At 32.7% G+C, this 27,725-nt stretch overlaps 1 protein-coding gene across 1 annotated transcript in view; it reads right to left on the bottom strand.

The window, feature by feature from the left end:
- The window catches only part of LOC148953879 (omega-amidase NIT2-like), an 88,147-nt gene that overhangs the window by 52,965 nt on the left and 7,457 nt on the right, over positions 1–27,725 (bottom strand). Inside the window, exon 2 of the mRNA XM_089085674.1 lies at positions 18,440–18,586. Coding sequence (XP_088941800.1) covers positions 18,440–18,586 — 147 coding nt within the window. The remainder of the gene's footprint in view (positions 1–18,439; positions 18,587–27,725) is intronic.

Genomic DNA, 27,725 nt, shown 5'->3' on the forward strand with positions numbered 1-27,725 from the left:
TACACACACACAAAAACTTATATACACAAAAAAAATTACATACAAAAAAAAACCTTAAACACAAATAAAAATTAAATAAAAAAATAAAAATAACAAACAAAAAAAAACTTACAAAATCAAAATAAAACACACACACACAAAATAACTAACACGCACCAAAAATAAAAAACACACAAAAAAAACACACAAACTAACATAAAAAAACAAACCTTACACACACACAAAAACTTACATACACACAAAAAACTTACACACAAAAAAAAACACATACACAAAAAAACTTACACACACACAAAAAAACTTAAACACACTCAAAAACTTAAACAAACACAAAAACTTATTACAAAAAAACTTAAAAAAACAAAAAAACTTACAAACCAAAAAAAACTTACACACACACACGAAAAATAACACACACATAAAAACTAACGTACACACAAATAAATACACACACACAAAAACTTACACACACACACAAAAACTTAAACAAAAAAACAAACTAATACAAAAACAAAAACTAACACACGCAAAAAAAAAATTACACAAACACAAAAAATTACAGACAAAAAAAAAATTACATACACACAAAAAAATTACACACACAAAAAACTTAAATAAACAAAAAAAAATTACACGAAAACAAAAAATAACGCACGCAAAAAAAACACTTACACACACACACAAAAACTTACACACACAAAAACTTACACACTTACAAAAACTTATTACACAAACCCACACACACGAAAATTTTATATTATTTTTGGAAAATATAATTGATATGTGCACACATAAAAAAAACTCGCACACACACACAAACAAAAACTCTAAGCTAATACTCTAAGATAAAAACTCTAAATTCTTAACTAAAACTAAACTAAAACTCTAACTGAAACTCAAAGTTAAAACATCAAACTATTAACTAAAATTAAACTAAAGTAGAACTATAACAAAAACTCTAAGCTAAGACTCTAAGCTAAAACTCTAAACTATTAACTAAAACTAAACTAAACTAGAACTTCAATAAAAACTCTAAGCTAAAAACTCTAAACTCTTAACTAAAACTAAAATATAACTCTAACTGAAACTAATAGTTAAAAAAATCAAACTATTATATAAAATTAAACTAAACTATAACTCTAACAAAAAAAACTCTAATATAAAATTCTAAAGTCTTAACTAAAACTAAACTAAACTAGAACTCAAATTAAAACTCTAAGCTAAGACTCTAAGGTAAAACACCAAACTCTTAACTAAAAATAAACTAAAACTCTAACTGAAACTCAAAGGTAACAAAAAAATCAAACTCTTAACTAAAATTAAACTAAACTAGAACTCTAAAAAAAAAACTCTAAGCTAAGACTAAGCTAAACCTCTAAACTCTAAAATAAAAATAAAATAAACTAGAACTATAACAAAAACTCTAAGCTACGACTATAAGATTAAACTATTAAATAAAACTAAACAAAACTATAACTTAATCAAAAAATCTAATCAAAGACTCTAAGCTAAAAAATCTAAATACTTAACTAAAAATAAACAAAACTAGAACTCTAACTGAAACTCAAAGGTAAAACATCAAACTCTTAACTAAAATTAAACTAAACTAGAACTCTAAAAAAAACTCTAAGCTAAGACTCTAAGGTAAAACTATAAAATCTTAAATAAAAATATACTAAACTAGAACTTCAAATAAAACTCTAATCTAAAAAATCTAAACTCTTAACTAAAAATAAACTAGAACTCTAACTGAAACTCAAAGGTAAAACATCAAACTCTTAACTAAAATTAAAGTAAAATAGAACTCTAAGAAAAAGCGGCGCATTCCTGCGGCGCATCCCTGCAGCGCATCCTGCGGCGCTTCCCTGCAGCGCTTCCCTGCGTCGCATCCCTGCGGTACATCCCTGCGGCGCGTCCCCGACCTGCGGCGCATACCCATGCGGCGCATCCCCATGCGGCGCATTCCTGCCCCGCGGCGCTTCTCGGGCCCGGGGGACCTTTGAGGACCGGGGGGAGGGCCTCTGGGGTCCGGGGTTCCCTTTGGGGGTTCGGGGGCCCTTTGAGGACCAGAGGAGGGCCTTTGAGGGTCTGAGTAGGGCGTTTGGGGGGCTGGGGCTCTTTGGGAGCTTGAGGAGACCTTTAAGTACCGGGGGCTTCCTTCGGGGTGGGGGCGGGGGATCGGAACCCTTTGGGGTTGGGGTAGAGGACCTCACAACACTGTTCAAATGGAACTTTTGTATTATAACGACCACAGAGTTTCACCCTCAAATTCTCTTCTAAAACCATTCCTAAAATCTTCTTTCAAAATGTCTCTAACTGTTTCGTCGAAATAATCCCCTAAAATGTCTAAAAACATTTCGCCCAAATAATCCCTAAACGTAATTTCAGCGTGTTCCTTTTGTTTGGTATCTCTGCGCTAACACATTTCAAATTTCTAGGAAACCCTTTCCTACGTTAATCTCTTCATCTTATAAATGTTCCTATCTAAACTATTATGGTTTCGTTATAATATCAATTTATCTCTCCGACTTAAATCTCCGTGAAGCCGTATTTAGAAATAGAATTTCTATCTCTTTAGACACCCGCATAATTCCATGATAATAAGTGATGTCATTTCTGCTTCCTGACACTAAAGATCGATGAAGCCCTATTTAAAAATGGAATATTAATTTTTCTCTCTGACCTAAAGAACGTTTACCCCTCAGACCTAAGATTAAAGAAGCCTTAATGTTTCTTAATTCTCCCCTTCGTGAATCAATAATTTCCCCTAGCGATTATGTAAATCAAGTTCACAGGTGCTACTCGTGACAGGACTACGTGGTTTATGGTTTTCCAAGTGAGAAAGTTGGAAAACCTTTCTTTATATTCCCTCCGCCGCTACTATGTAAACAAAGCCCGCTGATTGGCCGAGAAGGAAACACGTGATCTAACTGTTTCCGGGAAAGTCATAACATTTGGCTCGAGAGTAACAACAACAAATACTATTTCGGGACACCAGGACATTCACGAACGATTACGCAATTAAGTTCTCGTAAATTCACTTCCCCCTAGAGTCCCAGATCAATAACATTGTTCCCGTTAGAATTCAATGCGCAGGTGCAACCTTCTTTCCGGAGTTATTGCACAAAGAAACATCAAAAACCTTGACCTTAGAAAAAGAGTTCATTGACCCCATGAACCACGTGTTCTCCCTAATGACTCTATAACCATATATGGAGTTCGTTCCCTATTCTATGCCCATATAAGGAGTTTGTTCTGGAGTACTAGGGTCAGTACTACTTCCATTGTCATAGAAACTTCAAAAGGGCTCATTCAATTGGAAATTGAAAGGGCTAATGGCCTTTTTTAAAAGTTGAAAGTGATTGGATAGCGACTAACGCCCCTCTCACGCCAACCATTTTCCAAAACACATCCAATCAAAAATTTGAGATATCCATTTTGTTCAACGTAGTTGAACAATCTGGAAATTAGGTATTTTAGTATGATAACCCCCTCAGAGCCCTCAGTGCAAGGGTTGAAAGTTATGCCCTGGGGGCATATAAGGTTTATGTAGAAAGTTGTTGTATAGATCATAGGCATCACGATCGCGCTCCCTAAGTAAAGAACGGGGACACTAGAGAACGAGACAAGAAACGGGGACTAAGTAAAGAGGAGGACACTTCCCCAGAACCCTCAGGGCAAGGGTTTTAAGTTATGCCCTGGGGGGCATATAAGAACGATGTTGGCACAATGTATTATTTATTAATGTTTTCATTTAGAGCAAGGGCACTTCGTATCGAAGAAGTTGCCGTAGAAACTTCGAAACTAACTGTTTCGTCGAAATAATCCCCTAAAATGTCTAAAACCGTTTCGCCCAAATAATCCCTAAACGTAATTTCAGCGTGTTCCTTTTGTTTGGCATCCCTGCGCTAACACATTTCAAATTTCTAGGAAACCCTTTCCTACGTTAGTCTCTTCATCTCCTAAATGTTCCTAGCTAAACTATTAGGGTTTCGTTATAATATCAATTTATCTCTCCAACTTAAAACTCCGTGAACCCATATTTAGAAATAGAATTTCTATCTCTGTAGACTCCCGCATAATTCCGTGATAACAAGTGATATAATTTATGATTCCTGACACCAAAGATCGATGAAGCCCTATTTAAAGATAGAATATTAATTTTTCTCTCTGACCTAAAGAACGTTTATCCCACAGACCTAAGATTAAAAAAGCCTTAATGTTTCTTAATTCTCCCTTTCGTGAATCAATAATTTCCCCTAGCGATCATGTAAATCAAGTTCACAGGTGCTACTCGTGACAGGACTACGTGGTTTATGGTTTTCCAAGTGAGAAAGTTGGAAATCCTTTCTTTGTAGTCACTCCGCCGATACTATGTAAACACAGCCCTCTGATTGGCTGAGAAGGAAACACGTGATCTCACTGTTTCCGGGAAACTCATAACATTTGGCTCGAGAGCAACAACAAAAAATACTATTTCGGAACACAATGACATTCGCGATCGATTACGCAATTAAGTTCTCGAAAATTCACTTCCCACTCGAGTCCTAGATCAATAACATTGTTCCCGTTAGAATTCAATGCGCATGTGCAACCTTCGTTCCGGAGTTATTACACATAGAAACATAAAATAAATCGACCTTGGAAAAAGAGTTCATTGACCCCATTAACAACGTGTTGACTCTATGCCCATATAAGGAGTTCGTTCCGTATTCTATGCCCATATAAGGAGTTCGTTCTGGAGTACTAGGGTCACTACTACTACCATTGTCATAGAAACTTCAAAAGGGCTCATTCAATTGGAAATTGAAAGGGCTAATGCCTTTTTTAAAAGTTGAAAGTGATTGGATAGCGACTAACACCCCTCTCACGCCAACCATTTTCCAAAACACATCCAATCAAAAATTTGAGATATCCATTTTGTTCAACGTAGTTGAACAATCTGGAAATTAGGTATTTTAGTATGATAACCCCCTCAGAGCCCTCAGTGCAAGGGTTTAAAGTTATGCCCTGGGGGCATATAGGGTTTATGTAGAAAGTTGTTGTATAAATCATAGGCATCACGATCGCGCTGCCTAAGTAAAGAACGGGGACACTAGAGAACGAGACAAGAAACGGGGACTAAGTAAAGAGGAGGACACTTCCCCACAACCTTCAGGGCAAGGGTTTTAAGTTATGCCCTGGGGGCATATAAGAACGATGTTGGCACAATGTATTATTTATTAATGTTTTCCTTTAGAGCAAGGGCACTTCGTATCGAAGAAGTTGCCGTAGAAACTTCGAAAAGCGCTCATTCAATTGGAATTGGAGTGGCTTGTGCCCTTTTTAATATTCGAAAGTGATTGGAAGGCGACTAACACCCCTCTCACGCCCACCATTTCCCCAAACACAACCAATAAAAATTTTGAGATAGCCATGTTATTTAACGTAGTTGAAAGTTCTGGAAATTCTGTCTTAGAGGATGACAACTACCCTAACAGACCTTAGGGTAAGGGTTGTAATTTATGCCCTGGGGGCATATAAGGTGTATATACAAAGTGTTGTCGTTTCCAAAAGGGCTCATTCGATTGGAAATCGAAAGGCCTAGTGCTCATTTTAATAGTCGAAAGTAATTGGAAGGCTTGACATTTTTATAGTAAAGATCGAAGTGGGTATAATGTAGTATTTTTTGTTGTTACTGTTGTTTAGAACAGGGCAATTCGTATCGAAGAAGTTGTCGTGGGAACTTCGAAAAGGGCTCATTCGATTGAAAATAGAAAGGGCTGATGCCCTTTTTAATATTCGAAAGTGATGTGAGGGCAACTAATCCACCTTCCACTCCCACTCTCCCACGCCCATCCTATTCGCCAACCCTCCCATTTCTGCTCTTAAAATTTAACCAAATCAAAATAGAGTAAGTGTATCCAAGCTATCAAAGAAAGTAAACAGATTTTTTACGAATGGCATCAAGTTTTCCATTTCAGGTCAACAAGAGGAGGTATGAAACTAAATTAAACAGTAATATTTGTGTCCATATTTAAAAAAAAGGTTTTGTTGTTAAAAATTGCTGAAAATGTTTCTCCGCCATACAAATAGAAGGCCAAACTATAAAATCTTAAAAAACGAATAGATTTAAAGTATTATTTTCTTTTTCCTTGAAAAGACTATGTCAATAGAAAACGAACAGAAATTAATTTAAAAAACTTTTCCCACAAAACACATATTTTCAAAGAAAAGTAAAAGACTCCATTAAACAAAAATGAGCAAAAACAAAATCAAACAATATACCAAACTTGAAACTGCCACAAATCAGCATCGATGAATAAATGAAACGCAAAACGAACAGAAATCAAAAAAATAACCGATTCGAGCTCAAAACGAAAGGAAATTAACAGAAGTTTGTCTCAAAATCCCTACGTCTTCTCATGGCCAGAACAAAATTTGCACTCTACTGAAAAAAATATAAATGTTTTTACTTTTATAACTTCAATAAATCAAATAATTTTAACATTTTGATTACTAAATATCAGTATATGCATATTAAACTGACAATGCACATTCATTTGTATTTTTTCTGTAAAGTGTAAATTTTGTTCTGGCCTTGGGAAGGCTTAGGAGTGTTACGCCTAACTTATGTTAATTTCTGCTCATTTTGAGTTTGACTCGGTTATTTATTGTAATTTCTGTTCGTTTTGGGTTTCATTTATTTATCGATGCTGATTTGTGGTAGTTTCACGCTTGGTAGCTTATTTGATTGTATTGTTGCTCATTTTTTGTTTAATGGAGTTCTTTACTTTTCTTTGAAAAACTTATCTTGTGGAAAAAGTTTTTTAAATTAATCTTCTTAAATACATTGCCAACCTTACCCAGGCCTCTGGCTCTTGCTCGCTTATTACCTTGACGTCACTTCTATATATAAATATACATATATATATATATATATATATATATATATATATATATATATATATATATATATATATATATATATATATATATATATATATATATATATATATATATATATATATATATATATATATATATATATATATATATATGTGTATATATATATATATATATATATATATATATATCTATATATATATTAAGAGCCATATTAAGCCATATTAAGAGCTATATTTGTGAGGTTAGGTTAGGTCTAGGAATAGCAGGTTAGGTTAGGTTAGATTAGGTTAAGTGGCAAGTGGCTAGTACCCAATTCACAGGAGGGGGCGTGAAAACTATGGTTTTTTAACTTTGATATGCAAGACTAGAAAGAAAAGTCTTTAGGAGTGGGTCTAGAAAAGTCTTTAGAAAAGTCTAGGAATAGCAGGTTAGGTTAGGTTAGATTAGGTTAACTGGCCGACCACTTAACCTGATCTAACCTAACCTGCTATTCCTAGATCTAACCTAACCTAACCTCACAAATGTCGCTCTTAATATGGCTTTTCAGTGTTTTTTCCAACGAAAATAATTAAAATACGATGAAAATACGTACTAGCTACTCAAATTCCGTTTTTTATAGTTAAGGCAAAGAGCGAAGGTTGAGGCGGGTGGCAGCCCCACTCCAAAGGACTTTTCTTTCTACTTTTGCACATCAAAGTTAAGAAAACAAAGTTTTCACGCCCCCACCAGTGAATTGGGTACTAGCCACTTGCCACTTAACCTAATCTAACCTAACCTAACCTGCTATTCCTAGACCTAACCTAACCTAACCTCACAAATATAGCTCTTAATATGGCTTTTCAGTGTGTTTTCCAACGAAAATATTTAAAATACGATGAAAATACGTACTAGCTACTGAATTTCCGTTTTTTATAGTTACGGCAAAGAGCGAAGGTTGAGGCGGGGGGCAGCCCCACTCCTAAGGACTTTTATTTCTAGTTTTGCACATCAAAGTTAAAAAACCATAGTTTTCACGCCCCCTCCTGTGAATTGGGTACTAGCCACTTTAATTTCCAATCAAATGAGCCCTTTTCAAAGTTTCTGTGACGACTCCTTCTATACGAAGTGCCCGACTATGAAGAAAAAAACCAAAAACAAAATATTGTGCCCACATCTTTCTTTACTTAGGCAGCACTAGCGCTTCGGCAAGCAGGTTTTCCAACGAAAATATTTAAATATGATGAAAATACGTTCCTAGAAATTTTTGAGTTTGGGGGGAAGGGGGATTTTAAAATCCTCTGGGAAATTTGAGTTTGGGGGAAGGGAGTGGGGTGGAGGATTTCAAGAGCGAGGGTTGCGGCAGGTGGCAGACCCACACCTAAAGACTTTTCTTTCTAGTCTTGCATATCAAAGTTAAAAACCATAGTTTTCACGCCCCCTCCTGTGAATTGGGCGCTATCCACTTTAATTTCCAATCAAATGAGCCCTTTTCAAAGTTTCTGTGACGATTCCTTCTATACGAAGTGCCCGGCTATGAAGAAAAAACCAAAAAAACAACATATTGTGTCCCACATCGTTCTTTACTTAGGCAGCACTAGCGCTCTGCATATGATTAGTTGCAATTCCTTTTTTCTTATTTTTATGCGTTTCAGTTCTTTTCCGGTTTTAATCTGTATTGAACATGCATCGTTTGACGCAATTACACTATATGATGTAAGAATTTTTGTCTTGAATCCTTTCCCCGTGAGTGTTATTAGATAATTCCCGTGAGTGTTAAGTGATAAATAGAAGGTAATTATTGTTCTAAAATCGTCACCTAGCACGATTTTCGTAAATAAATAACCGTTAGGTTAGTATATTTCAGGGCTTTGAAAGGTTTAAAAATCAGTATAAGCTGAAATATAGAACAAGATAAAAAAATAGTGGATAGTTCTTCAAATGTATGCTCTCCAACGTTTGATGTAAGTTCAAATAATACGACTTTTCAGTGTGTTTTCCAACCAAAAATATGTAAAATACGATGAACTATGTTCCCTTGATTATAATTCATATCTTTCAATTAGGGAGGTTAAGGCTTGGCTAAAAAAGGAATTGTCAGTGAAAAACTCACAAATTTAGCTCTTAATATGGCTTTTCAGTGTGTTTATCAAAGAAAATATTCAAACTACAATGAAAATATGTTCCCCCAGAAATTTTTGAGTTTGGGGGGAAGGGGGATTTTAAATTACTATTATATTTGCTTTTTTGTGTGCACTTTTTGTCTCTAAAAATGTGAATTCAGCCCATTTGGGTCTGTGGTAGCTAGTACGCCCCCACAGAATTTGCTTTTTATTCCAATTGCGAATATTTAAAATGAATTAGTTTTATAGTTTCATATCAATGGTTAGCTGTACGAGAAAGTTTTTTGAAGGAAAACACTACCGGCCCTACAAATTACATACCGTAATCAATTTTACTGTGCTTGAAAAGTCTAAAGACTAGAAAGAATGTTTGCTGTTCGAATCGAACCAGTACTCAAATCGAATTAAACTGATAAGAAAGGATCTATTCAAGCGGATATTTATGGCATGATTTGAAAAAAGGTAAAACATCAAATTAAAAAAAAAGTTTTCAGTTGGAAGTAAGAAGCAACACTAAAACTTAAGACGAACAAAAATTATTCTGCATACCGTAATCAAGTTTACTGTGCTTGAAAATTCTAAAGACTAGAAAGAATGTTTGCTGTTCGAATCGTACCAGTACTCAAATCGAATTAAACTGATAAGAGAGGGTCTATTCAAACGGATATTCATGGTATTATTTAAAAAAAGGTAAAACATCAAATTAAAAAATAAGTTTTCAGTTGGAAGTAAGAAGCAACACTAAAACTTCTCGCTCTTTGCGCTTAAGTTTGACTTTTATTCCCAATCCTGTGAGAACGACTCCTCACTCCTGAAAGGTAAGACCATTCACTTAGAATAAAACCTTGAAAATACGTTCCCCCAGAAATTTTTGAGTTTGAGGGGAAGGGTGATTTTAAATGACTATTATATTTGCTTTTTTTTGTGTGCACTTTTTAACTCTAAAATGTGAATTCAGCCCATTTGGGTCTGTGGTAGCTAGTACACCCCCCACAGAATTTGCTTTTTATTCCAATTGCAAATATTTAAAATGAATTAGTTTTATAGTTTCACATCAACGGTTAGCTGTATGAGAAAGTTTTTTGAAGGAAAACATCATCGGCCCTACAAATTACATATCGTAATCAAGTTTACTATGCTTCAAAAGTCTAAGGACTAGAAAGAGAAATTTTTGAGTTTGGGGGGAAGGGAGATTTTAAATGACTATTATATTTGCTTTTTTGTGTGCACTTTTTGACTCTAAAATGTGAATTCTTTCATTTGTTTAATTTAGTGCTCAATCTCAAATCTCTCCAAGGCTGAGTTTATTATGTTTGAAGGATGTATGCAAGGAATTGTTAAAATTAGAAATGATTATCAAGTTATCATGTTGCAGCAGTAGTTGCAATGTAGTAAATAGCGAACAGTAGTTCATCTGCGTTTGAGTTCTTGGTTTTCACTAGTTATTAGCGAAGGGTTGTAATGTCATATTCTAGTTTCTTAGGCTAAATATCTTCGCAGTTGACCTTTACCCCCAATTTTCCGAAGGGTGTTGGCGCACTGATGGCATTGTGACACTTTGGTGATGGTTAATCGGAGTTCTCGTTGACGGTTTTCGGTTGATGTGTCATCATTTTCATTAATACCACTTAATGATATGTTGTGTTCTCGCAAGAAAAATACCTCGCCTTTTAAGATACTTAGCCGTAGTTAGTTTAAACTGTGCATAAATATCGTAATTTTTAGTCTAATTGTGTGGCTACTAAAGGAACAATGAGCATTTTTTCTGATTTTTTGTGTTTTCGCAAGAAAATAGCTAGCATTTAACATACTTAGCCGTTATGTGTGTAAGTTTTTGTGTGTGTGTATAAGTTTTTGTGTGTGTGTAAATTTGTGTGTGTGTGTGTGTAAGTTTTTTTGTGTGTGTGTGTGTGTGTGTGTGTGTGTGTGTAAGTTTTTTGTGTTGGTGGGTAAGTTTTTGTGTGTGTGTAAGTTTTTGTGTGTGTGTAAGTTTTTTTGTGTGTGTGTAAGTTTTTGTGTGTGTGTAAGTTTTTTGTGTGTGTGTAAGTATTTGTGTGTGTGATGTAAGTTTTTGTTTGTGTGTGTGTAAGTTTTTGTGTGTGTGTGTGTAATTTTTTGTGTGTGTGTGGGTAAGTGGTTGTGTGTGTGTATGTAAGTGTGTGTTTGTAATTTTTGGTGAGCTAGTAAGTTTTTGTGTTTGTGTAATTTCTAGTGTTATGGTGATTTTTTGTGTGTGTGTATGCTGATTTTTGTGTTCTCGCAAGAAAATGGCTCGCCTTTAACATACTTAGCCGTAGTTAGTTGAAACTGTGCATAAATATCGTAATTTTTAGTCTAATTGCGTGGCTACTAAAGGAACAATGAGCAATTTTTTTTCTGTAGGCTAAATATCTTCGCAGTTGACCATTACCCCCTATTTTCCGAGGGGTGTTGGCACACTGACGGAATTGTGACACTTTGGTGATGGTTAATCGGAGGTCACGTGGATGGTTTTCGGTTGATGTATCATCATTTTAATTAATACCACTTAATGATTTTTTGTGTTCTCGCAAGAAAAATACCTCGTCTTTTGAGATACTTAGCCGTAGTTAGTTGAAACTGTGCATAAATATCGTAATTTTTAGTCTAATTGTGTGGAAACTAAAGGAACAATGAGCATTTTTTCTGATTTTTTGTGTTTTTGCAAGAAAAAAGCTAGCCTTTAACATACTTAGCCGTCGTGTGTGTAAGTTTTTGTGTGTGTGTGTGTAACTTTTTGTGTGTGTGTAAATTTTTGTGTGTGTGTGTGTGTGCTAGTTTTTGTGTGTGTGTGTGTGTGTGTGTGTGAGTTTTTTGTGTGTGTGTGTAAGTTTTTTTGTGTGTGTAAGATTTTATGTGTTTGTAAGTTTTTATGTGTGTTTTAGTTTTTCTGTGTGTGTGTAATTTTTTGTGTTTGGTTAAGTTTTTGTGTGTGTATGTTTTTTGTGTGTGTGGGTAATTGTGTTTGTTTGTGTAAGTGTTTTATTTTTTTTTTATAAGTTTTCGTTTCATATTTAGTTTGCGTTTTTATTTGATTTTGGTGTTTTATTTTTTTGTGTGTGTGTATGTTTTTTTGTGTGTGTGTTCTGATTTTGTGTTCTCGCAAGAAAATGGCTCGCCTTTAACATACTTAGCCGTAGTTAGTTGAAACTGTGCATAAATATCGTAATTTTTAGTCTAATTGCGACGCTACTAAAGGAACAATGAGCAATTTTTTTCTGTAGGCTAAATATCTTCGCAGTTGACCTTTACCCCCCTATTTTCCGAGGGGTGTTGGTGCACTGACGGTATTGTGACACTTTGGTGATGGTTAATCGGTGTTCTCGTTGACGGTTTTCGGTTGATGTATCGTCATTTTCATTAATACCACTTAATGATTTTTTGTGTTCTCGCAAGAAAAATACCTCGCCTTTTAAGATACTTAGCCGTAGTTAGTTTAAACTGTGCATAAATATTATAATTTTTAGTCTAATTGTGTGGCTACTAAAGGAACCATGAGCATTTTTTCTGATTTTTTGTGTTTTCGCAAGAAAATAGCTAGCCTTTAATATACTTAGCCGTCGTGTGTGTAAGTTTTTGTGTGTGTGTGTGTAAGTTTTTGTGTGTGTGTAAATTTTTATGTGTGTGTGTGTGTAAGTTTTTGTTTGTGTGTGTGTGTAAGTTTTTTGTATGTGTGGGTAAGTTTGTTTGTTTGTGTAGGTTTTTGTGTTTGTGTAATTTTTTGTGTTTGTTTATGATTATTTGTGTAAGTTTGTATTTTTGCTTTAGTTTTTTTTGTGTGTAATTTTTTTAGTGTGTGTAATTGTCTGTATGTGTGTGTTCTGATTTTTTTGTGAAGCCAATCATTTTCATGTATCTATATTTATTAAAATTCTGTTTTTAAAGTTATGGTTACTTTTGGACGAGTTGCACTTAACTTTCACTTTGTTTCCCAAAAACTGTTTAAAATTAGGGTTTTTTTTAGTTGTTTACGTTTTTTCTTTATTGGTCGACTTGATAGGAATTCTGAAACCCGATGGTCGTTGAAATTTCTTAATGACTTAAGATTTTTGTTTTTCTTCTAAAAGGCTTAATATTCTGATGGTTTTAGCTTTTGACAGATAACATTAAACCTAAGGAAATTTATGTATTTGGAATCAGTATACAAAGCCAATCATTTTCGTGTATCTATAATTATAGACATTCTGTTTTTAGAGTTACAGTTACTTTCGGGGCGAGTTACACTTTACTTTAAATAAGTAATTCTTGTATATTTTAAAAGAGCTTTACGGGGGTTGAGAGACTTGATTATCTGATTCCGTGTGGTTTTTATTTACTTGGTGCCTACTAAAAACAAAATTTTTGTGTTAAATAAGTAGTTCTCGTATCTTTAAAAAGAGCTTTAAGGGGTTTGAGATACTCTGTTGCCTGATTCAATGGGGTTTTTATTTACTTAGTTCTCATTAAAAACGAGGTTTTTGTATTAAATAAGTAGTTCTTTTATATTTTAAAAGAGCTTTATGGAGTTCGAGAGACTCAGTTGCCTGATTCTGTGTGGTTTTTCTTTACATGATGCCCATTAAAAACGAAATTTTTAGACTTGGGACACTCGTGTTATCACCGAGATTATTAAGACATATCTGTCTGTTTCAAGACATGTTGAAAATATAGATTAAAGTTGTTATTAAAATCGTTAATTAAAAGAATAGTGCTTGAGATTCCAATTATTTAACATACGATATGTGAATTGGTTTTTTTTTGCAAATATGAATTCTTTGAATTCATTGACTTATTCATATTCCTTAATTTAAGAGTAAAGAACTGCTTATTGTCAGCTTGGCTGATATCCCTGCTATTTGACGTGGCTTAAAATCACGCTTGGACCCATTAGAGTCGGAGAGGATTTTTGTGTTAAGAACCCCCGGCAATTCAAGAAGAAAAGAAAACCAACAGTGTACCCCTCGAGATGAAGCGAGTCATAATTTTTACCGACAATATTAATCAAGATATTATTTTCGTCAAGGAAGTGAAAAATATTAACCTAACATGAGGATAATTTTTTAAAAATATATTTAATATTAAAGTTCAATAGTATATCGAATCTGCATTTTTTATGTTTGTTCGACTTGATAGGAATTCTGAAACTAGATGGTCGTTGAAATTTCTTGATGACTAAAGATTTTTGTTTTTCTTATAAAAGGCTTAATATTCTCAAGGTTTTAGCTTTTGAAAGATAACATTAAAACTAAGGAAATTTATGTATTTGGAATCAGTATACAAAGCCAATCATTTCATGTATCTATAATTATTAAAATTCTTTTTTTAGAGTTACGGTTACTTTCGGGGTGAGTTACACTTTACTTTCACTTTGTTTCCCAAAAACTGTTTAAAATTAAGGGTTTTTTTTGTTATAGTTGTTTTCTTTTTTTCTTTGTTCGACTTGATAGGAATTCTGAAACCGGATGGTCGTTGAAATTTATTGATGATTAAAGATTTTTGTTTTTTCTTCTAAAAGGCTTAATATTATCAAGGTTTTATATTTTTTAATTTAATTAGGATTAAAAGTCAAAGTCTAACATAAAGAACAAGGTATTTCGGAGGGGGTAGCTAATTTCATATACGGGATAATTTCCATTCGTCTTAGTTTTTAACAATGCTCCTTATTTCTGGTTGAAAATGCTTATTTTTTAATTTAATTGGGATGAAAAGTCAAAGTCTAACATAAAGAACAAGGTATTTAAAGTTTCAGATTTGAACCAGAGAATTGTATTTTCCATATTTTTCTTACACAAAACTAGTTTTTAGTAAGGACACTCGATATCCTAAAAGTATTTGATTCAAACTTTTACCCTGAGCATCGATGTTATTAGCAGAATTTCAAAGGGATCGTTCAAAAGTGTTGGCGTATCTGATGAAATAATTTAGGTCGTATGACAAATTTAATTTTTTTAATGCAGTAGTTTTTTTTTTTAGTAAGGACACTCGATATCCTAAAAGTGTCTGATTCAAACTTTTACCACAATGCATGTCCGTTATATACGAAATCTCAAGGGTGAATTGATATGCAAGCAAGCCTCTGATTGGCTGAGAAGGAAACACGTGATCCTGTTTCCCGTTATCGGATCAATAAAATTCCCCACCAATTATATAATCAATTTCTTACCTAACCTAACCTTGACATTTACCTCGAACATGCACTTGCCCAAGAAAACAACAACATCAAATACTGTTTCCTATTTCTGAACACCTTGTCATTCGCCTCGAACGTGCACTGGCCCAAAACAACAACAAATGCTGTTTCCTATTTCTGGACACCTTGACATTCGCCTCGAGCGTGTACTTACAACAACAACAACAAATACATCGCCCTTGGAAAAAGAGGTCATTGACCCCATTAACCACGTATTCTCCCTAGGGACTCTATGCCCATATATGGTGTACTCGTGGGAGTTTATAAAAAAAGCGTCCGGATCGGGATTCGAAGGGGTATTGTACTCGTGAGAGCATAAGATAGCCTTCTACTGGAGTTCTTTACTTTTCTTTGAAAAACTTATTGTGTGGAAAAATTTTTGTTGATGATTTTTCAAAAAGAGGGGAAACATCCCCAAAAACTCAAGCAATCATGCTGAAAATCATAACATCAGATTCAGCATATCAGAGAACACTACTGTGAAGGTTTCACGCTCCTATCTACAAAAATGTTGAATTCTGTATTTTTTACCAGAAGGAAGATCACGGGTATGTGTTTATTAGTTTTTTTTTGTTTTTTTTTCCATGGATGATCATGTGGAGCCAATGGTCAATAATCAGGATGATCCGATGTATGAGATCAGGAGTGGGCTCATTCGAACAAAAGTACAAAACTTCTAGTACCCTTTTAAGTGATCGAAAGGGTTAAAGGGCAACTAACCCCCTCACAAACCCCTTTTTCCGATCAAAGATATCCAATCCAAAATTTTGAGATAACCGTTTGATTTAGCATAGCTGAAAGGTCCAATCACTATGTTTTGAGATGACACGCCGTCCCCATAATCCCTGTGTAAAGGACTATAAATTACGCATTTTGTATTTTGTTCACATGTATTATTTGTTACTGGAAAATATACGGAACCTTTTTCTTTTTTTTGGAGGGGGGGATTTTCTGGCGGAGGGATTTTCCCCAGGGATAGGGTTCACTGTGGAGGAAGGTTTCCGGGGGAGGGGGTATCCAGGGTAATTTTTACACGGAGGGAGGGGATTTTCTCCATGGTTTGAAAAAAAATCCGAAACTAAATAAAAAAAACAAGTTTTGTCAACTAAATCGAGCAATAATCATTCTGTATACGAGGGGGTCTCCAGTATACGAGGGGGTCCCCCGCTCGACCCTTGCTCATTGCACTAGAATATGACTTTCTGACACATTTCTTTAACAAAGACTACTTAAACACAAGGGCTGTCGAATTTGATTGAGAAGGATTTTGAAAGAACTTTTAACACTTAAGTGTAAAAAGTAAGAAGGGGACAGATTCTCATGCAAAGAATAATTTCTGGTCTTTTTAAGTTTTAATATTGCTCTTAACTTTCAGTTGAAACTTTTTTTTTTATTTAATTGCTTACAAAAGCACTGATAGAGGCTAAAAATCTGTCAGAACCTGCAGCAAATCGAGCTGGCGCAGCTACACGCACAGGACAATTGGTGTTACGCGAAACTACGTCGTTTTTTTCCATAGCCAACGCTACAGAGCGGGAATAAGCCAAAGATAATCCAAGTATTCAAAAGCTCCAAAGGTTTCAAATGCTCCAATGATCATTTGAAACCTTTGATCATTTCAAATGCTCCAATGATCAAAAGCTCCAAAGCTCCAATAATCATTTTTAAGGCTAAAAAAGTAATTAAAGAACTTTGAAAATTAGGTTTATGAAAATTAAACAGCTCAGATGCCAAATTGAATAAGTTCTTTGGGCAAGCAGTGGAGCAAATTAAATAAAGGCTTATTCTTTTCCAAGTAATTAAACTATCTTTATCATGTTATGGGAGTGAAAGAGAGCCTAAAATACTCAGTCGGGAGTGATCTTTTTTTTTAAGAATAAAAAAGGAATTTAAAAATATCGGACAATTTACAAAGCCAAATCGTGAAATCGATTAAGATATTTTAACAAACACTGAAACAAACTAAACAAAGGTCCTTTCTTTTCCAAGAAACATAACGATCCTTCTCTTGTTTTGGAAGTAAAAGACAGTCGAAAATATTCGTTTATTTTTTTATTTTGTTTTTTTAGCTGCACTGATGTTTAATTACCAGTTAAGGATGAAATTAAAAAAGATGTTTTTTAATAAAATGGAAATTAAAGAACTTCAGACATTGGGATTATCAGAGTTGAGTAAACCAGATGCCAACCTAATTTAGTTCTTTAAAAAGCAGTGAAGCAGATTAATTAGGAGTAAAGGCTCCTCCTTTTCAAGACAACCTAAAGCTGCTCTTAAAGTGGAACAGGAAGAATACTCATCGAAGAATTTCAAAGCTGCCATGGCATTCTTCGTTTTTAGCCAAAAACAAACTTTGGACATTATAATTGGCCCCTTTGACGCTAACCTGATTATGTTCATTGAAAAAATCGCGGAGCAAATTAACCAAAGACCCTTCTTTCCTGAATAACATAAACATCCTTCTGCTGTTCTGAGTGAAAGACAGCCAAAAATACGTATCAAGCGGTTTTGATTCTGCAATAACATTTTTCAAGATCATAAAAAGAATTGAAGAACATTGTTCTTTTAAAACACATAAAGCAGTGTTTGCTCAAAATTTTGGGTTCGAAAGCCATCTTTCAAAATTGACCACTACTTTTAAAACAGTCTAACAAGACCGAAAACTTACCGAGTCAATGCATCCTAATTTTTGTCAAATCAGAATCGTTTACATTGAAGCATCAGCTCACAGAAATTTGCTTGTATCCCAAAATGAATTAGTATCCAAGTATCCAAGAAGAATATCCAAGAAGAACAAATTCTTGTATCCAAGAAGAATATTCATACACAACTACTAAGTTTGAGTGACATTAAAATAGGTTATATTTGAAAAAAAAGTAACAGAAACGGAAAAACAGTATTTTTCAAAACAAAAGTACGGATAAAATTTAACAATATGGGACTATGCAGTTTGATGTTTGTTCCAAAAACACATTTAATTTTAAAAATTTTGCAATGTCATTAAAGTTCAAGCTGTTGAATTCCACTATATCTATAGAAATCAGAGTAAAACAGATCCGGAGTTGCTACACCAAATAGCTATAAGTAGAGTTTCAAGGACAAGTATTCAACCATGATATTCTTAAAAAGAACTGCAAAGAGACTTTCAAAAACTTTAAAAAGACTTTCAAAAACTTTCAAAAGACTTTCAAAAACTTTAAATAGGCTTTCAAAGACTTTAAAAAGACTTTCAAGTAATCTTGTCTACATCATAAAAGGGCCCACGTACCTGCGCCGTAAGGAGAGTTGAAGCATTCAGGTAGGGAAACTACTTTAGCACCATCACTGGCAGCCTTCGCGACAAGAGTTGCAGCCCGTTGTAAATTCAATGCTTTGTCTGCACCAGATGCAAGCTGTACAGCAGCAAATCTGAAGCCTAGAACAGAAAAAGGTAAAAGCTTAAGCTAAACGTAGTTCTCTTTTTTCGGCAGCTTTCTTTTGGTAGGTTATATGCAGCCTGTCAAAAGGCCATATCAGCAATATCTTAGGAACGGCTTGGTGTGTAAAGTTGATGCTTACTGGGCTTGTTGTGGGGGATGATGAACAAACTGAAAGACAATATTTGCATCCTACTACTACTACTGTTAGGCCCGAAGTACATAATACTACAACTACTACTAGTAGTAGTACTACAACTGCTGTTAGTGCTAATATTAATAAGGCTATTGGTTTTAATGTGGAATTTTCTGGGACTTTTGAGGGAAATGTTGGGTTAAATCAAAACACATTATGCGCATGCAGCTTATCAACAGGACATATCAGAGATATCTCAGAATTGGCTTAAGGTATTAATTTGAAACTATCAGGGCATGAGGAGGGGATCAAAACACACTATGTACATATGGGTTATCAAAGGGGTGCATTAGCAATATCCCAGCAATGGCTTAGGCTACCAATATTACTAACACTTTTGCTGCTACTTCTACCACTACCACTGCTACTATTGCTGCGACTACAGACCCGAACCAAAATAGCTTAATTGCATCCAGGCATGCCGGATCGAATAGGAATGGCGTTGGATTTTTTGCAGCCCTCTATATATTAAATATTTAAATACAATTCATGTATGCCTACAAGTAGAGTAGTACCTTATACTTTGCCCACTTTATGTTCCATCCTGTATCTAAGTTATACTTCTACTCCTTTATGTTCCATCCTGTGCTATTTGGGTTATTGACTTACCAAGGCCAACCAGACAGGTTTCTGGTGGGTATAGTCGGGTTTGGTGGGTCTTGTCTGGTTTGGTTGGGTATAGTCTGGCTTGGTGGGTATAGTTTGGCTTGTTGGGTAATATCTTTTTTGGTAGGTATAATCGAGTTTGGTGGATATAGTCAGGTTTGATTTTTCAAAGAGAGTGAGTTTTACACTTTACTTTTTTGTTTTTGTTTTTTTTTTAAATCGAAAACTAGAGATTGTACAATTGCATATTTAGGATTCTTTTTGATTGACATTTTTGCAAAAAGCGATATGGAATTTGCAAAATTGAACTCTATAGACGATATGAACTAATGTTTCGAAGAATAGGAATTTGAATGATTTTAATTAATGATTAGATTTTGTGAGGGTGGAGAAAAAAAAAGGATTAAAGTGGTTAGCACTTAAGGTAACCCCGAAGGGGCTAGTAACTCATTTAATTTGTCATAAATTTGAAACAGCATCAGTCTATGAAAATGGCTAACGACGATAGAATGACATTGTGAGTTGACCTAGTTTTACCTCTCCGATGTGGTCTGTATAATACACAAGTGATGTTTGAACAGTATTGTCAATTTAAAATAGGGTCTAACGTTTTAGTATACTAAAAAGTTGATACTAAGAGAGATGTAGATGGTAAGAAAAGAATTTTAGTAATGAAATTCAGAACAAACCTTAGAAATTCTTGCATATCAAGTAGTAAGGTGTATATGAGTACGAACCATCAAGGATCATAAGCACCAACAACCCTAACCAGCAGAGACATCAACTCCCCAAAGGCCTCTTATCCCCAAACTCGAAGAGCGCCCCCTCCCTCCAACTTTTTGGCCCCCCTTTTTTTTAACATGTTATATTTTTTCAACTTTTTTTTTACATGTCTTCGAATCAGATGAAAAAAACTTAAATTCAGTACTGTTTTGTCGTGGTTTACCTTGTAACAGTTACATTCTCTTAATTTTTCAAAGTTCATTTTGAATTTCTTTCATTGAAATGCAAGAGTTGGAATATTTCAGTAGTGTCTTGTTATGTTTTACCTTGTCACTGTCTTGTTGTGCTTTACCTTGTCACAGTTACATTCTCTTGATTTTTCAAAGTTCATTTTGAATTTCTTTCGTTGAAATGCAAGATTTGGAATATTTCAGTAGTGTCTTGTTATGCTTTACCTTGTCACAGTTACATTCTCTTGATTTTTTCAAAGTTCATTTTGGATTTCTTTTGTTGAAATGCAAGAGTTGGAATATTTCAGTAATGTTTTGTTATGTTTTACCTTGTCACAGTTACATTCTCTTGATTTTCAAAGTTCATTTTGAATTCATTTCGTGAAATTCAAGATTGTTAATATTTTAGTTTTGTTTTGTAATGCGTTACCTTCTCACATCTACATTCTCTTTATATTTTAATTCTCATTTTGGTTTTGTCTCATGACATGCAAGATTTTGAATATTTCAGTTTTGGCTTGTAGTGGTTTACTTTTTCACAGTTACATTCTCTTGATTTTTAAATCTTCATTTTGGTTTTCTTTTGTTGAAATGCAGGAGTTGGAATATTTCAGTAGTGTTTTGTTGTGCTTCACCTTGTCACAGTTACATTCTCTTGATTTTTCAAAGTTCATTTTGAATTTATTTCGTGAAATGCAAGAGTTGGAATATTTCAGTAGTGTTTTGTCGTGCTTTACCTTGTCACAGTTACATTCTCTTCATTTTTCAAAGTTCATTTTGGATTTCTTTTGTTGAAATGCAGGAGTTGGAATATATCAGTAGTGTTTTGTTGTGCTTTACCTTGTCACAGTTACATTCTCTTGATTTTTCAAAGTTCATTTTGAATTTCTTTCGTGAAATGCAAGAGTTGGAATATTTCAGCAGTGTTTTGTCGTTATTTACCTTGTCAAAGTTACATTCTCTTGATTTTTCAAAGTTCATTTTGGATTTTTTTCCTTGAAATGCAAGAGTTGGAATATTTCAGTAGTGTTTTGTCGTGGTTTACCTTGTCACAGTTACATTCTTTTGATTTTTCAAAGTTCATTTTGAATTTCTTTCCTTGAAATGTAAGATTTGGAATGTTTCAGTAGTGTCTTGTTGTGCTTCACCTTGTCACAGTTACATTCTCTTGATTTTTCAAAGTTCATCTTGGATTTCTTTCGTTGAAATGCCAGAGTTGGAATACTTCAGTATTGTTTTGTCTTGGTTAACTATGTCATAGTTACATTCTCTTTATTTTTCAAAGTTCATTTTGAATTTCTTTCGTGAAATGCAAGAGTTGGAATATTTCAGTAGTGTTTTGTTGTGCCTTACCTTGTCATTGTTGCATTCTCTTGATTTTTCAAAACTCAATCTGCATTTCTTTCCTTGAAATGCAAGAGTTGGAATATTTCAGTAGTCTTTTGTCGTGGTTTACCTTGTCACAGTTACATTCTCTTGATTTTTCAAAGTTCATTTTTGGATTTCTTTTGTTGAAATGCAAGAGTTGGAATATTTCAGTAGTGTTTTGTTATGGTTTACCCTGTCAGAGTTACATTCTCTTGATTTTTTAAAGTTCATTTTGGATTTCTTTCCTTGAAATGTAAGAGTTGGAATACCATTTTTCGCTAAGTGTCAGAGTGAATAAATTTATTATCAACATCTTTTGTCAGATACATCAAATAAAATTGACAAAATCTAAATTTCAGAATGAACAAATTCATTATCAACATCCTTTGTCGGATATGTCAGATAAAAGTGACAAAATATAAGTATCAGAGTGAATATTTTTTTTATCAACATCCTTTGCCAGATACATCGAATAAAATTGATAAAATACAAGTGTAAAATGAATAAATATTTCTATCAACATCCTTTGTCAGATACATCAAATAAAATTGACATAATCTAAATTTCAGAACGAATAAATGCATTATCAACATTTTTTATCAGATATGTCGGATACAATTGACAAAATATTAGTATCAGAGTGATTAAATTATACATAAACATCCTTTTCTCGGATACATAGGATAAAACTGACAGAATCTAAGTGTCAGTGTGAATAATTTTTTTTTTCAACATCCATTGTCAGATATATCAAATAAAATTGACAAAATCTAAATTTCAGAATGAATAAATTCATTATCAACATCATTTTGTCGGATATGTCTGATAAAATTGACAGAATCTAAGTATCAGAGTGATTAAATTCTATATCAACATCCTTTTCTCGGATACATAGGATAAAATTGAAAAAATCTAAATGTCAGTGTGAATAAATTTTTTTATCAATATTCTTTCCCAGATACATCAAATAAAATTGATAAGATATTAGGATCAGTATTTATAAATGTTTTGTGATAAAAATCCATTTTCAGATACGTCGAATAAAATTGACAAAACCTAAATTTCAGAATGAATAAATTCGGACTAAACATTTTTTGCCAAATATGCCGATTAAAATTGACAATATATAAGTTTCAGAGTGAATAATTTTTTTTTATCAACATCCTTTGGCAGATACATCGGATAAAATTGACAAAATCTAAGTATCAAAGTGACTAAAATCTGTATCAACATCCTTTTCTCGGATACGTAGGATAAAATTGACAAATTCTAAATGTTAGAGTGAAAAATTTTTTTATCAACATCCTTTGGCAGATACATCGGATAAAATTGACAAAATCTAAATTTCAGAATGAATAAATTCATTATCAACATCCTTTGGCAGATATGTCGGATAAAATTGACACATTCTAAGTATCAGAGTGGCTAAATTCTATATCATCATCCTTTTCTCGGGTTCAAAGGATAAAATTGACAAAATCTAAGTGTCAGAGTAAATAAATTTTTTTTAATCAACATTCTTTGGCAGATACATCGGATACAATTGACAAAATCTAAGCATCAGAGTGACTAAAATCTATATCAATATTCTTGTCTCGGATACATAGGATAAAATTGACAAATTCTAAGTGTTAGAGTGAATAATTTTTTTTATCACCATCCTTTGTCAGATACATCAAATAAAACTGACAAAATCTAAATTTCAGAATGAACAAATTCATTATCAACATCCTTTGTCGGATATGTCGAATAAAATTGACAAAATATAAGTGTCAGAGTGAATAAATTTTTTTTATTAACATACTTTTGTCAGACACATCAAATAAAATTTAAAAAATCTAAATTTCAGAATGAATAAATGCTTTAACAACATCCTTTATCGGATATAGCGGATAAAATTGACATAATCTAAATTTCAGAATGAATAAATTCTATATCAACATCCTTTGTCGGATATGTCGGATAAAATTGATGGACAAATGTTGGACAAAATATAAGTGTCAGAGTGAATAAATTTTTTTTTATCAACATCTTCTGGCAGATACATCGGATAAAATTGACAAAATCTAAGGATCAGAGTGACTAAAATCTATATCAATATCCTTTTCTCGGATACACATCTAAGTGTTAGAGCGAATAAATTTTTTTATCAACATCCATTGGCAGATACATCGGATAAAATTGACAAAATCTAAATTTCAGAATGAATAAATTCATTATCAACATCCTTTGTCAGATACATAGGATAAAATTGACAAAATCTAAGTGCCAGTGTGAATAAATTTTTTTATCAATATTCTTTTGTCAGACAAATCAAATAAAATTGACGAAATCTAAATTTCAGATTGAATGAATTCTATATCAACATTCTTTGTCGGATATGTCGGATAAAATTGACAAGATATAAGTATCAGAGAAAATAAATTTTGTTTATTAACATCCTTTGGAAAACATATCAGGTAAAATGGACAAAATGTAAGCATCCGAGTGACTAAATTCTATATCAACATCCTTTTCCCGGATACATAGGACAAAATTGACAAATTCTAAGTGTTAGAGTGAATAAATTTTTTTTATCAACATCCTTTGGCTGACACATCGGATAAAATTGACAAAATCTACATTTACGAATGAATAAATTCATTATCAACATCCTTTGTCGAATATGTCGGGTAAAATTGACAAAATATAAGTTACAGAGTGAATAAAATTTTTTTTAATCAACATCATTTGTCAGATAAATCAAACAAAATTGACAAAATCTAAATTTCAGAATGAGTAAATGCTTTAACAACAATCTTTTATCGGATATTTTGGATAAAATTGACAAAATATAAGTATCAGGGTGACTAAATTCTTTATCAACATCCTTTTCTCAGATACATAGGATAAAATTGACAAATTCTAAGTGTTAGAGTGAATAATTTTTTTCTATCAACATCCTTTGCCAGACACATCAGATAAAATTGACAAAATCTAAGTTTCAGAATTAATAAATTCATTATCAACATCCTATGTCGGATATGTCAGATAAAATTGACAAAATCTAAGTATCAGAGTGAATATTTTTTTTTAACAACATCCTTTGCCAGATACATCGAATAAAATTGATAAAATATAAGCACCAGAGTGAATACATTTTTTATATCAACATCTTTTGTCAGATACATCAAATAAAATTGACAAAATCTAAATTTCAGAATAAATAAATGCTTTAACAACATCCTTTATCGGATTCGGCGGATAAAATAGACAAAATCTAAGTATCAGAGTGACTAAATTCTATATCAACATCCTTTTCTCGGAAAAATAGGATAAAATTGACAGAGTCTAAGTGTCAGAGTGAATAATTTTTTTTATAAACATACTTTTATCTTATACATATGATAATATTTAAAAAATCTGAATTACCGACTGAAAAAATTAATTATCAACACCCTTTGTCGGATATGTCGGAAAAAATTGACAAAATCTAAATTTCAAAATGAATAAAAGCTATAACAATATCCTTTATCCTTATTTTATTCATTCTCAAATTTGGATTTTGTCTAATTTTATTTGATTTATCTGACAAATAATGTTGAAAAAAAAAAATTATTCACTCTGACAGTTGTTTTTGGTAAATTTTGTCCAACGTATCTGGCAAAGCGTGTTCATGAGAAATTATTCATTCTGCAATTTAGATGTTGTCAATTCTATCATATGTGTCTGCCAAAGGATGTTGATAAAAAAAAATTATTCACTAACACTTAGAATTTGCCAATTTTGTCCTATGTATCCGAGAAAAGGATGTTTATATAGAATTTAGTCACTCTGATGCTTACATTTCGTCAATTTTATCCGATGTTTCTGCCAGAGGATGTTAATTAAAAAAATGATTCACTCTGATACTTATATTTTTTCAATTTTATCCGACATTTCCGAAAAAGGATGTTGATATAGAATTTATTCATTCTGAAATTTTGATTTCGTCAATTTTATTTAATGTGTCAGATAAAAAGATGTTGATAAAAAAAAAATATTCACACGGGTGCTTAGATTTTGTCAGTTTTATCCTATGTATCTGACAAAGGATGTTGATAATGAATTTATTCATTCTGAAATTTAGATTTTGTCAATTTTATCCGATGTATCTGCCAATGGATGTTGATAAAAAAATTTATTCGCTCTAACACTTAGAATTTGTCAATTTTATTTGATGTATCCGAGAAAAGGATATTGATATAGATTTTAGTCACTCTGATCCTTATATTTTGTCAATTTTATCCGACATATCCAACAAAGGATGTTGATATAGAATTTATTCATTCTGAAATTTAGATTTAGTAAATTTTATCCGCCATATCCGACAGAGGATGTTGTTAAAGCATTCATTCATTCTCAAATTTAGATTTTGTCAATTTTATTTGATGTCTGACAAAAGGATGTTGATAAAAAAAATTTATTCACTCTGACACTTATACTTTGTCAATTTTATCCGACATATCCGACAAAGGATGTTGAAAATGAATTTATTCATTCTGAAATTTAGATTTTGTAAATTTTATTTGATGTATCTGACAAAGGATGCTGATAAAAAAAATTTATTCACACTGACACTTAGATTTTGTCAATTTTATCCTATGTACCCGAGAAAAGGATGATGATATAGAATATAGCCCCTCTGATACTTAGAATTTGTCAATTTTATCCGACATATCCGCCAAAGGATGTTGATAATGAATTTATTCATTCTGAAATTTAGATTTTGTCAATTTTATCCGATGTATCTGCCAAAGGATGTTGATAAAAAAAATTATTCACTCTAACACTTAGAATTTGTCAATTTTATCCTACGTATCTGAGAAAAGTAGGTTGATATAGAATTTAGTCACTCTGATATTTATAGTTTGTCAGTTTCATCCGATGTATCCGACAAAGGATGTTGATAAAAAAAATTATTCACTCTGACACTTATATTTTGCCAATTTTATCCGACATATCCGACAAAGGATGTTGATATCGAATTTATTCATTCTGAAATTTAGATTTTGTCAATTTTATTTGATTGTATCTGACAAAGGATTTTGATAAAAAAAATTTATTCACTCTGACACTTATATTTTATCAATTTTATTCGATGTATCTGGGAAAGGATGCTGATAAAAAAATTTATTCACTCTGAAATTTAAATTTTTTCAATTTTATCCTATGTATCCGAGAAAAGGATGTTGATATAGAATTTAATCACTCTGATGCTTAGATTTTGTCAATTTTATCCGACATATCCGACAAAATGATGTTGATAATGAATTTATTCATTCTGAAATTTAAATTTTGTCAATTTTATTTTATGTCTCTGACAAAGGATGTTTATAAAAAAAAATTATTCACACTGACACTTAAGATTTTGTCAATTTTATCCTAAGCATCTGAGAAAAGGATGTTGATATAAAATTTAATCACTCTGATACTTAGATTTTGTAAATTTTATCTGTCATATGCGATAAAAAATGTTATTAAAGAATTTATTTATTATTAAATTTATATCTTTTCAATTTTATTTGATGTATCTGACAAAGGATGTTGATAAAAATATTTATTCACTTTTACACTTTTATTTTATCAATTTTATTTGAATGTGTCTGGCAAAGGGAAAAAATCAAGCGAATGTAACTGTGACAAGGTAAACCATAACAAAACACTATTGAAATATTCCAACTCTTACATTTAAAAGATTGATATTCAAAAAATGAACTTTGAAAAATTAATTGGATTTAGTAGAGACATGTTAAACCCTTTCAAAACACATCATAAATGTTCGAACCCTTGAATTTCAACGAAATATATCAAAAATGAACTTTGAAAAATCAAGAAAATGTAGGAATTACAACGTAAACCATAACAAAACACTACTGAAATATTCCAACTCTTGCATTTCACGTAAGAAATTCAAAATTAACTTTGAAAAATCAAGAGAATGTAACTGTGACATGGTAAACCACGACAAAACAATACTGAAATTTTCAAACTCTT

The sequence above is a fragment of the Artemia sp. Qi Xiang Cuo genome, chromosome 3 (genome assembly GCF_049724085.1).
Source record: "Artemia sp. Qi Xiang Cuo chromosome 3, ASM4972408v1, whole genome shotgun sequence".
Taxonomy (NCBI): Eukaryota; Metazoa; Arthropoda; class Branchiopoda; order Anostraca; family Artemiidae; genus Artemia; species Artemia sp. Qi Xiang Cuo.